A 12,579-nucleotide genomic window follows, 5' to 3' on the forward strand; every position below is an offset into this window, starting at 1 on the left:
TGGGAAGAAGGCTACCCAGCCCCTGCGGAGAAAATGGTCCCACAACTTTTCTTTCTGAGCCTGGAGCCAGTGACTTGAATGATAGGTGAATTCTAGTTGCCATTAAAACTGTTGGGGGAAAACTTAAAAATAGTAAAAATTACTTGCAGGGCCAAAGTTGGTAATGAAGACATTTAAAAAAACAAAGTTGGTGGCTAGATAATGGTTCGGTTTTTTCCCCATGAACATTTTGAAGCCCCTCATAAGCTGCTTGGCATTTAACTTGCTGCAACAACAACAAAACCGTGAAGCTTGCCTTCAGAAAGGTATCGAAAGTCTGGGAAAACAGTTGTCTACCCCAAGGAATGACGTTGACGCTGACGTCCTGGTGGTGCTGGGTTGTCCTAGTTTCGAAAGGACAGTCAAGGGAGCAAAACATTCTTTCCAAGCAGGTACTGGAAGACAAATGGCAAGGGTTTGCAGCCCAGGACCAGGTGACTGAGGATGGTGAGTGCCTAGAACATTCCACAGGAGGGCTTCAGGCCTGTCACGGGAGTGCCAGAGACAAGGCAATGTGATATACAGGCAGCTACCTGCCAACGGACAAAGGTTTTCTAAGTTTAGCGGGCCCCTGTCCCAGGGGAGATGGCCTTGGCTTTGTCAGAAGGACATGTCAGAAGTATAGGCGTCCCAGCGAGAGGAAAACAGTCACAGACCCATGAGACCTGCTCCTGTGGACGCCAGGACACTGTGAGCCAGAGGACATACTCTGCCACAAACTTCCCAACACCCCTGGGAAAAGGAGACCCAAGGGTGTGAGAGACAGCGGGGGCAAGAGTGGAAGGACAGATGGCAAATGAGAAGTAAAAAGGGGGCACCTGCTTCCGTGTTCCCCACAGCTAGTCCCACTGGCCGGAGTTCCACCTGCAGCCTGAATACCCGCCCCACAGCCTCACACCCAGTCCAAGAGGCAGGGGCCCTTCTCGATGGGGCAGCCATGGGCCCGGCCGGGACTGTTGCATGCCAAGGAAAAACGAAATTTGCTAGCCGAATATTTTTTAGACATTTTGCAAGATGCACGGCCTCCCTGACAATTTTTAATGTACTAACTGCCTGGTCCACTGAGCTGATTAATTGGTGCTGGAGAGATCAATAAAAAACAGAAAATTAAAACAATTTTAAAGTGATTAAGTAGTTTAACACCTGTCTCCCGTCACGTCAGCGCAGGAAGAAAAATAAAGCAGGTGTCGAAGGGGCCTCCTGAAGCAAGAGAAAACAGCGCCTGCCGTGGAGAAATGACAAATCACAGCTGGCGGATCAATCTGAGTGTGAGCAGCCCTTCCCCAGCCCCGCTGCGGACGGAAGAGGAAACTGGGGACCCCAACAATGGGCTGGGGGCTCCCCCGGCCTCTCCTGCAGAGGCAGGACCTGGCCCCCATGCCTCGCCGTACCAGTCAGCTCCTCAGCTAGAGGGAGGAGGGTGTGCACAGCCCGAAAACAGAGAAAATGAGCAGAGGGGGCCAAAGAGCAGGTATTCCTACAACTCTGGGTGTGGTCAATGGGCAGGGGTCTTCCTGCCAGGAGCGACAGTCGGCTGTGCCCCAAGTGCATTTAGGGAGCCAGAGGGTCCTGGGAAGGAGGCACCATCACAGCTTTCTCTATAGGATGGTCAGATTCAGGACACTCTAGGTCCCCTCCTTTCCTGCCACAGGGACAGGCCCTACCAGCTCCCACTGCCCTCCCACTTCCCACTGCCCAGGTCTATCAACAGGCAGTGAGGGCACCTGCGGGTTAATGGGCCTTTGTGCCAGAATGTGCCAACCTCGCTCCACTCTCCCCACCCGAAACTAGAAATGGAATCTGCAGAGACGCGCCCCACCCCACCCTCCAATGTCACCACCTAACCTGGTCACTGCTTGCCCATCCAGGTGTCCTGACAGTAGTGTGGAATGAATAAAGACGAGGGGCCTGAGATGAGAAGAGGGACCAAGTTGAGCTCCCAAGACATTTAGGAAAAGTCTTGTTTCCTCTTGAAACGAGACTTGAATTTTGCACTTGTAAAGATGCAGAAGGTACTTATCATTGCTTATGTTCTAGAAAGCCATACCCTCCCCACCACCCCATGTGACTCTGTGGCCCCGACACAGTCACATCCCTGCGGGGGGTGGGGTCGTCTCTGGCATAGGTCCGTGGGGCCCCCTCCTACAAACCAGTGTTGACACTCACGTGCTCTGAGCAGCCGTGCATGTCTGTGCGCCCGGACTTCCTCAGACTTCCCAAAGGCCCCTGGGCACCTGTAAGGTCCCAGGAGGCAGCAGTCTCACTGAGACTAGGGATGGAATAGGAAACCCAGACACAGAAAGACCTTGCAGCCGAATTGAGAAATAAATATTCAAGTCCTCGGCTTTCAAAAGCCCTACCCGAGGTGCCCACGGTCACTTCCGACTACGAATGCACAAAGCCACAGGCGTAGCCTGGTCAAGTTTTAACGATTCACTCCTGATAAAAAATATATTATACAAAAATGTTTTTTTAATGGCCTGGGGATTCTGTTCAGTATTTGGGTCTTAATGGTCTTGATGAAAAGGTGTCAAAATACTGGCAGCAACTTTATGCCAACACATCTCTCTCTCTCTCTCTCTCTCTCTCTCTCTCTCACACACACACACACACACACACACACACACACACACACACACACACACACACACACACACACACGATTTGCCTTCTTCAGTGACTGGTTCCCTTTGAAAACTAACCCTGAGTTCCATCTGTACCTAACAAAGTCGGGTGGCCATCGCTTGGCTTCTCCTGCTTCAAGATGGTGGAAACTGGGGCAGGCAAGCAGCGAAAAGGCCCAAAGCTGCTTCTCCTTGGGCCCCGATGGTCTGTTTGCAAAGGCTATTCGTTCCGGGAACCCTTCAGGTGGAGGGTCTGTGCTGTCCCATAATGCAGTTGTCCAGCACCTTACCACCTTCTGAAGCCAACACAAAGTTCTCCCCTTGGCGCCCTCGGGCCTGTGGCTGCTCCCCGCAGTGAGCCTCAGGCTGACGGAGATAAAGGTTCCCTGGGCCCAAGTTCCAAACTCGGCGGTTTTGTTTCGGTTAAAATGCAATTGTTTTTCTCTGGAGTGCGCAGTGACTGCTCGGCGTCAGGAAGATATATGAAAACCTCCACTTCAATTCAGCATCCCTTTTCTCCCAGACAAACACGGTCGGATTTTAATAAATCAAAGAGCCACACTGTTTAATAAAAATTTATTGACTTACAAGTGATTATTTATCAAAAGACCATTAATAGCAGGTACTGAAATGATGTGTTACTGGGTGGTGCTGGGAGACTAATAGGAAATCAATGCAGCTGGCCGGCCAGAATGCATATGAGAAGCCCACCCCCCCCAACAGCTAGCGCAATCTCCCCAGCAAAATCCACCAGACGCTACCCCTAGTGCAATGAAAAGTCCCCCCTTTTTATTTATCGTTTACAAATGAAATGATCAATACTTTTAATCTAGAGCAAAATTTATTAACTTTCCCATCGGAGAGAGACATATTGACTGGGGGGAGAGGGGGTGTGAGTGCACTGGAAGATAAATGGCTGGATGGTCGTCTCTTAACCTGTCCAAGAGTCAGTGTGCATGCAGCTGCCCGCCCAGCACCGACGCGCCACCCACACAGCAACCGCGTCTGGCCACCCGGCATGCAGAGCACACACAGTGGGGGTTTTGTGCACTGGGGACAACAGGAAGCACTACCGAATGGACAACTGAGTGCGTGGTCAATGCCAAAAGGAAACAGCAGGACTTATAGAGCCCGAAGATACCTAAAGAGCAGGGTTAGGCACCCCACTGGGGGTGGGCTGCGAGGAAGGCATGCAACCAGATAGCTCCCGGGATGGACACTCTTCCCCCCCACCCCACGCCAAGCCCCATCATCTGTGCAAAACAGCAGCAACGGTGGGGATGTGAGACAGCACAATCAAGTTCCACAGTTGCTTCTTCATCACAAAGATGCCATCTCAAAGGGCTCCGTCTTGCTGAGCTCTGGCCTGGTGACAGCCCTCGCTGCTTCCTCTGTCAGGGCAGTTTTACTCGCTTTTCTAGAAAGTTCCTGCTCTAACTAGCTAGGAGCAGTTCATGTTGGCTAGAGAAGAGTACTGGCCAAAATCCACAAAGCCACTCAGCCAAAGGGAAGTGTGAACTCAATCTCCAATTGTCTAAAATTCTCAAGGGGTCTTGTGGGGAACACACTATAGTGTAGTTCAGTCTCAGGGACCTCAATGTTCAGAAGGAAGAAAAATGAACTTAAAACGGACAACTCGTTTCTGTACCCAGAGTTTTTAGACGCCCCAAGTGCACTAGAGTTTGAAATCGGGTTTCTGTGATGGAAGTCACCTAGCTCAATTCCCTCGGTAGGGATCAGGACACTGACCTGGAGAAGTCAAACAGCAAATGGCAGAGCAGGTTTGGCAGGAGGCCTGGCCAGCACGTGTACTAATTAACAGCACTTGGTTTTCTCGCAAGATCACCCTCAGCCTGCCGGAGCCACAGAATAATCTTATCTGGGACTCTTCCTGTTGGACATGCTTTTTGGTTGCCAGTCCTCAGTGCCGTATCTTAACCCCAAACACCAATTCAGTGTTCGCAAGCCAGATATTCTAGCTTATGGGCAACTCGGAGCCTGTGGGATGGGCAGTGTGATGATTCTAACACAACATTCAATAAACACCTGAGATTGTGTTTTTGTGGGAGCAGTTTTAGAGCCTTTCTCTCCACTGTTAGTAAACAACCTTTGCTCACACAGCAGTGATTCTAAGCCACCCTCGTGAAATATACCTTCAACAACATACAGGTTTGTCCAAAAGTACATGAGAAAACCTTAATAATACACACGAGGGGGCTTCAAAAAGTTCATGAGGAAATGGCATTATCATTTAATTCAATTTTTCCATGAACTTTTTGAAGCCCTTTCAAACACATGTGTCACACACACAAACATATGCACAACGTATACATGTTTATGGAAATTAACTGAGTCATGAAATAAAGAGTACTAAATAGCAAGAAGCTAAATCAGTTTTTTTTTTAAAAAGGGAGCTTGACTTAAGTCCCATTTTTAAGGATTATACTAGATAACGTTTGAATGCTTTATCATCTCTAATAAAGGCTGATTTTTTTCCCCCTTCTTGAACATTTTGTAAAACAGTTCAGGAAAAAAAAACCTATTATAAATCATAAGAAAGTTTTGGGAGAAAAGGTGAGAAGACAGACCTTTTCATGAATAGCAATGGGTCCAGTAGTTCAGAGGCAATGGGAGGCCTTTCAGGGAGGTGCGAGGCAGGCAGTTAGGGAACTAGGGACTCTCTGGCGGAATGGGGTGTGTGTCAGGCTGCAAACCTCAGGGAGGCAGACGAGCTCTTCTGCTGCAGTGAAGCTGGCAGCTGACTCTGTCCTGTAATTCAGAGTCAGAACTGACTCACCCAGAGAGTATGGAGTCTTGGGATATTGTCAGCAGTTAAGCACCTGACTAACCCAAAAGGTTGTCAGTTCAAACCCACCCCAAGGCACCTCAGAAAAAAGGTTTGAGAATCTGCACCCACAGCCTTGACAACCATGTGCGGTCCCTGCTCTGCACACATGGGGATCAGCTCACTGGTCACGGTGAAAGGGTCAAAGAGGGTGTAGTTCTTCAGTGTAACCAAGTGTTATCAGTTCAACCGCCTCAGGAATGAGGTTTCATGTCCCACTGCATCCAAAACGCAGGCCAAAGGGCAACCTTGGAGATGTGACCTTATAACATGACAGGTGCAGATCCTGGAAGGCATCATTACTGTGTCACAGAGGAAGAGCGGGAGGGAACCAAACGAGTAGGCGGCGGGTGGATAAATGGAGGGTGGGAGGCCACTTTCTCTTCTGAGGGATTTGAAACTGGGGAACCTCAGAAGCAAGAGTCAACAAGGGTTGTTTGGCCCTGGATCACCCTGCACAGACTACAAAGTGGTGGGCCCACATGGCAGCCCTTGTCCCCTTCCAGAGCCTCCCTGCTTCTACCATGTCCCTTATCCTCCAGGCCGACCTGCCACCTTCCATTCTCATCCCCCAACCCAGTGAAACAGGCTCCACTACTCGCTCGCTCCCAGCGCCCTGGCCCCCATGTGTGGACCAATCTTCTCCCAGTCTACACTGGGGATTCTGAACGGATGCTGTGTAAACCCGAGCGAGAGCTACATCCCCCCTGACATGGACAGTCCATCTTCTGAATGACCGGTCTTTATTCCAAGAGCCAGTCTCAGGATTAAGCTCAAGTAAGGTAAGAGCAATTCTGACAAGACAAGAAACAAAACATGTTATACAGGGTTCCAGCTAGGGAAGACAGAGAGAAGGGAAAAAAACCCTCATTTCATTCACCAGCCAAGAAAATTTTATTTACTCACAAAAAACAAATCCAAAGGCCTGTGCAGCAGCTCTGAGCTGACCTCGTCCTGCCATGCTGCACAGACCGTGTTCCTAGCACTGAGCTTTACTGGTCTGCGATCCCCACAACAACCCTGTGAGGTAGGTGTCACCACTCTTCCCGCGGAGCCATGCGACAGATGGGGAAACCGAGGCACGCACTCACCCACATTCACTCACAGCAGTGAGGACCACACCAGAGCCTGACTGCACAGTGACTCCCGGCTCTCAACACGGATGAGTGAGTCGGGCTGACTGGCCTCTTCCCGTCTACCTTTGGTGGCTTCCCAGGGGTGGCAGCACAAGGATTTCAAACATCCTTTTGCTGAAAGCCCCTGCAGACAAGTTTTCTTTCTTGCCTGCCTATGGGCATCCCAGGCTGGGGAGCAACGCTGAGGCAGGAGCAAGCCCGGGCCGTCGGCACTGCCACTCCTCTCGAGTGGCGGGCTCTGCCCCAGCTAGGACCCTGGGATGTGGGTCTCTGCGACCCACTGACATTCCCAGCAGGAATGGGGCTGATTCTCCGCAAACACTCAGCCCCGCACAACATGCACAGTGGAGCGTCGACGTGAATGGCATTCCTTCAATAGACTTACTGTAAAAGAAACAAAAAGGCATCTCCTCCCGGGCAGCCGCACCAGCAGCATTCACTCCAGACAGCCAAGGGCTGACTGCGCTGCCAGGCCCGGGGCTCCGGCACCGCTCTGAAGATGCTGCAGTCCAAGGGTCCAGAGCGGCCCATGGGCCCCTGAGTGTGGAAAGGATGCAGCAGGGGCAGCAGCAGCGGTGGCAGCAACAACTCAAGCTGGCTCACACGTCAGGGTCTGAGACCGGTGGCTCCAGCCGACAAGGGGAGGATCAGGAGCGGCTCCTGTCCTCGTGGTTCCCAACGATCATCTTGCTGTACAGCTTCTGCTGCTCCTCTTTGAACGTGTCCTTCACCTTCTCCCTCTTCAGACCACCATCCCTGATGAGAGAAAGGCTGGACGTCAGAGCAAAGCAGCTTCTCACCCGCCCTTGGATCCCAGCGCTCCCAAGACACAGCTTGCCGGGGCAAAGGCACTCGGAGGGGTGCTCCGTAGGGTGCCCTCTGAGCTGAGCTCGGACCGGGCTCCGTTTGGGAAGCCACTCTTTCTACCATACTCAACTCTTATCTTACCCTGGGGTCAGAAATCACCATTTGTAAAGATTTCAAAGGCAAAAAAAAAAAAAGCAAAAATATAATTGTTTTCTTAAAAATTAAAATAACTAAGATTTAAAAAAAATTCTCTGCTCATATTCAAGGTGTTTTAGAATGGACTCAATCTAACATTTAAAAGGCATTGAAGTTCTGTTTACTGTCACGGTCTACAAAGGAGAAAGGCATTCCGGTGTTATCGTGCGGTTTAAAAACTCTCAGACACACCGAGAGTCAATGAGAGAATGAGTCAAGTCCCACCCTGGTGCATGAGAGCCATGCAAACGAGAGCATGAGGCAAGCGCAGCTCTCCCTTCCTGCAAGCTGGCGGCCTCTCAGAGCACAGCTGTGCCCCACAAGGTTCCAGGCAGTCACTTGCAGAAGCAGAGGGCCAGGCTGGCGTGCGTCTAAGGCACCGTGGTGGGTTCAAACTGGCATCGAGTCAGCGAGTCTGAGCACCTAAGCATGTGCACCTCGCAGAGATACCCACTAAACGACCTTCTGGAAGCACCACTCAAACTCCTCCACCGACTGCAGTGCCGAGCATCTCTCTCCAACAGCCCCGAACAAGCCTCTAGACCATTTGTTTCTTCACAGCCTGCTCCCCACTCTTCGCCTGAACTCTAGACCTTAGCACCACCTCTAACGATCCAACTGCAGGGCTCCTTCGTAGCCGTTCAAGGTGATGAAAATTAACGACTGATGAGAACCGAAGAAGGTATGTAACCTCACTGAGTGTTTTCATTTCTCATCTGTAAAAGAGCAGTAACAATTCCTATTCTTCAGGAGACTGCAGTGAGGATACAAGATTGCTAGCTAGCACATCAGCTTAAAAAAACGGTAGTCAGGGCGTAAAAAAAGGTAACATTGTGAAAAGGTCATCCTCTGCGAACCCACTCCCCTCTGTTGGCAATTTGAACTGGTTACTTTCTTTCCCCGATGGTCCCTGAGGAGTGACCTGGTGGGGTAGTGGTTACGAGTTGGCTGTATGCCCCGAGGCCAGCAGTTTGAACCGGGTGGGAGAAAGATGGGGCTTTCTACTCCTATAAAGACTTACAGTATGGGAAACTCACAGGGGCTGTGCTGCCCTGTCCTACAGGGTCCCTATGAGTCGGCATGGTCACGTGAGTTAAATGTCCTCCAGAGTGACTCTTGTCCCCAGACGCCAGCGGGTGATCCCAGTGCACGGCGACCCGTGACAGAGGTCTTACACACTGCTTCCTAGGCTGTCCTTTTCCGGCAGCAGATCACTGGATGGGCTCCAACTGTCAACCTCCTGGTTAGCAAGTAAGCCTGCCACCAAGGCAATGACAGTGTCCTTCAACTGGCACTCGTCCCTTATTTGGAATATAAGGAGGTTTCAAAAAATTCTTGGAAGAATGCTGTATCTTTTCATCCATTTTCCCATGAATTCACCCCTTGTGAAACGATTACATTCTCTAGTACGGATCAGATCCAGCCAGTTACCTGTTTCTATAACACTGTCCATGGCTGCATCGTGCTGCCCAAAGTTATGGAACTGCAACAGAGCCCACCAAACCTAAGCATTTGCTATCTTGTTCTTTACAGAAAAGCCCGCCAGCCCCTGCCCTAGTGGGCAACAAGCAAACTACAATCAAGGAACGTGTGCCTTCCAAAGGATGGCCAGCTTCGCCAAACACTGAGCTTGGAGAAAATCCAGCACTCCTGAGAGGGCTCCACATCAGCATCAGGGCAGCTCCACATGGCAAGATGAGCTTGTTTGCGTGCCCCACGAGCAGACCGTCCAAAACCTGAGAAGGTGCACAGAAATGAAGGCTTCCGTGCAAACTGTCAGGCTGTCACACTGCAGTGGCTTGTGTGCGCTGGTAGCTGGTATTCCAAATACCCCAAGGTTTTTAGTGGAGCTTCCAGACCAAGACAGACTAGAAATAAGGACCAAATACAACGGGGAAAGAGTTGTCTCCTCCAAGTAGCCCACCCACTGACACTGAGTCCATTCCAACTCACACAACCCTATTGGACAGACAACTGCCCGGTAGTTTTTCAAGACTTGGAATCTCTATGGAGGCAGACGATGACATCTTTCTCCTACGGGAAAGCTGGTGGGTTCAAACCGCTGACCTGCTTCTCTGCTGAGAGCTTTCACCAGTGCACCAGGGTTTCTCCCAATGTAGTCAACCTTCATTAAGTGGATGGTGTAAAGCTCTGGGGACCTGCATTTGCTGACGTGGCTGGTACAACCCCAAGTGAGAAGGAGCAAACATTCCTAAGTAAGTGGAATGTGCAATGTACAAATCATGACCCTAAGAAAACTGAGCAGTGTCAAAAATGAACCACGTTGTTTGAAGAGTTGTAGCGCAGGCACTAGTGAGCTGAAATGAATGGTGTCGGGCAATCCTAAGGTGCACTATTCCAGGAATGACCGATAGAAATGACCTTACATTCCGTGTGAAAAGGCACGCTTTCCACAGTACAATATGCTCAATGATATGAGAGCTCCACGCCCCACAGGGATGACCAGCTAATAAATACAACTCTTATTTGAATGTACACACCAAAGGCCAAGGATGAAGAAATTGGTAGATTTGCACCATCTTCCATACTCTGAAATTGATCAAACATGCAATCAAGATGCATTAATAATTACATTATAAATTGTTGACTGAAATGGAAAAATTGAAACAAAGGGAAAGGGTCGGTACTTGGAAAATATGTTGGTGATAAAACAGTGCCAAAGATCTCTTGATAGTGTCGCAAGGCCAGCAACTTAATTCATTGGAAATACATTTTTTCAACAACATACACCACAATTATACATGTGGACTTTGCAAGATGAAATATATGCAAGTAAAATGGGCTACATTTGTGCAAAGAAGTGATAGAGAAGCTCATGAGGAGTCAAAACAAGGCCAGAGATGAACCGTGGACACGGACATTCAAGTTAAGGCTGAAGACAATGGAAACAAGTCCTCAAGAGCCCACGTACCACCTGGACTATGTCCCACCTGAATCTAGAACCATCTCAACATATTTGAACCCTAATGATCAGAGACTGAATGAGATGCGGGATAACGTCTAGGATATCATACTACAAAGCATAGAAAGGCCATTCAAAGGAAAGAAAAGACCCAAATGGATGACAGAAGAGACTCCAAAGCTTGCTTGTAAATGTAGAGACGCCAAAGTGAATGGCAGCAGCGATAAAGAGCTGAACAGTAGCTATCAACAGGCAGTTAGTTAAGTGTTATAATAAAATGTGCAAAGACTTGGAGTTAGAAAGCCAACAGGGGAGAGAGGACATTAAGCATTTCTCCGGCTGGAAGAACAGAACAAGAAACTCCATGGGGAAAACAGTCCTGGTGGCACATAGGGTTAAGAGTTAGCTACACGCGATGGACATTGGGCCTCCACTCAAGTACTCCCTCAATGCAAGAACACTTTGTTCTATTAAACTGGCATTCCACGATGCTCACCTTCCCAACATGATAGCTGAAGACAAAGCGGGTGCATAAGCAAATGTAGTGAAGAAAGCTGATGGTGCCCGGCTATCATAAGCTATAGCATCTGGGGTCTTAAAGGCTTGAGGGTAAACAAGTGGCCATCTAGCTCAGAAGCAACCAAGCCCACCAGTCTGTGTGATCACGAGGTATCGATAAGATCAAGTATCAGGCAAAGAACAAAAAATCTTATCATTTTGAATAAAGGGGAGTGCGGAGTGGAGAACCAAAGCCCCTCTGTAGGCAACTGGACATCCCCTTACAGAAGGGTCTCAGGAAGGAGACGAACCAGTCAGGGTGCAGTATAGGACCGATGAAACATAAACCTTTTCTCTAGTTCTTTAATGCTCTTTCTCTTCCCCACTATCATGATCCCAATTCAACCTTACAAACTTGGCTAGACCAGAGGATGTACACTGGTACAGATAAGAGCTGGAAACACATGAAATCCAGGACAGATAAACCCCTCAGGACCAATAATAAGAGCAGCCATACCAGGAGGGGAAGGAGAAGGTGGGGAAAAGGAGACACTGACCACAATCATCTACACATAACCCCCTTCCAGGGGGACAGACAACAGAAACGTGGGTGAAGGGAGACATCGGACAGTTGTTAGACATGAAAAAATAATAATAATTTATAAATTATCGAGGGGGAGGGAGGAATGGGGGAAAATGAGGAGCCCATACCAAGGGCTCAAGTAGAAAGAAAATGTTTTGAGAATGATGATGGCAACAAATGTACAAATATGCTTGACACAATGGATACAAACCCCCAATAAAATGCTTTTTTAAAGTGACAATCTTACTGTACATGTAGAAATTAATTGAAGCAGCACATGCTTTGCTTTGCATCTTTTCTTAAATGTTTTGAAAAGTAAAAAACAAACAAAAGTGTTAGCTGCACAGTAGTGGTTTGGTCATGGTATTGGCAAAACACGGGAGGGCATGGGAAGTTTCAGAAGAGGAGGAAATGAATAGTTACTAGGCCCAAACAGCTGACGGACACTCAGCCACTTCAGGGGGTGTCATAGGACAGAAAAACCGAGAGTGCACTGGCAGAAAACAAGGCTTTAAAAGTCCTCACAACTGTTCCAATTGATAACATCAGGATAAAGGGGGAAAGGATTGAAGTGTTAAGGATTCTGTTTCACTTGGATCCACAAGCAGCGTTCATGGAAGCAGCAATCAGCACATGAGCTGCTCAAGCCCTAGTTCAAGTGTGGGAGAGTAAAGACGTAACTTTAAGGACTAAGGTGCACCTGGCCCGAAGCCCGGGGTTTTCAACGGCCCGATACGCACATAAAGCTGAAAGACTGAATGATGGCGTGGATGAAGAACATTCCAAGTACCACAGACTGATAGAGAAACAGACTAATCAGGCTTGCACGAAGTGCAGCTCCTTGGGAGTGAGGGTGGCCGCACTTGGTCTCACCTGTGCCGTCAGAGAGACCACTGTCTGGAAAAAGAACAGCAGACTTGATCAAGTAG

General features: G+C 49.1%; 1 protein-coding gene across 2 annotated transcripts in view; it reads right to left on the bottom strand.

The window, feature by feature from the left end:
* Positions 1 to 6,378: 6,378 nt before the first annotated feature.
* GPAT4 (glycerol-3-phosphate acyltransferase 4) overlaps positions 6,379 to 12,579 on the bottom strand; it is a 52,112-nt gene continuing 45,911 nt past the window's right edge. For both annotated transcript variants that reach the window (XM_075556620.1, XM_075556619.1), the window contains exon 13: positions 6,379 to 7,400. In XM_075556620.1, coding sequence (XP_075412735.1) covers positions 7,292 to 7,400 — 109 coding nt within the window. In that variant the 3' untranslated portion in view covers positions 6,379 to 7,291. The remainder of the gene's footprint in view (positions 7,401 to 12,579) is intronic.

The sequence above is a fragment of the Tenrec ecaudatus genome, chromosome 8, assembly GCF_050624435.1.
Source record: "Tenrec ecaudatus isolate mTenEca1 chromosome 8, mTenEca1.hap1, whole genome shotgun sequence".
Taxonomy (NCBI): Eukaryota; Metazoa; Chordata; class Mammalia; order Afrosoricida; family Tenrecidae; genus Tenrec; species Tenrec ecaudatus.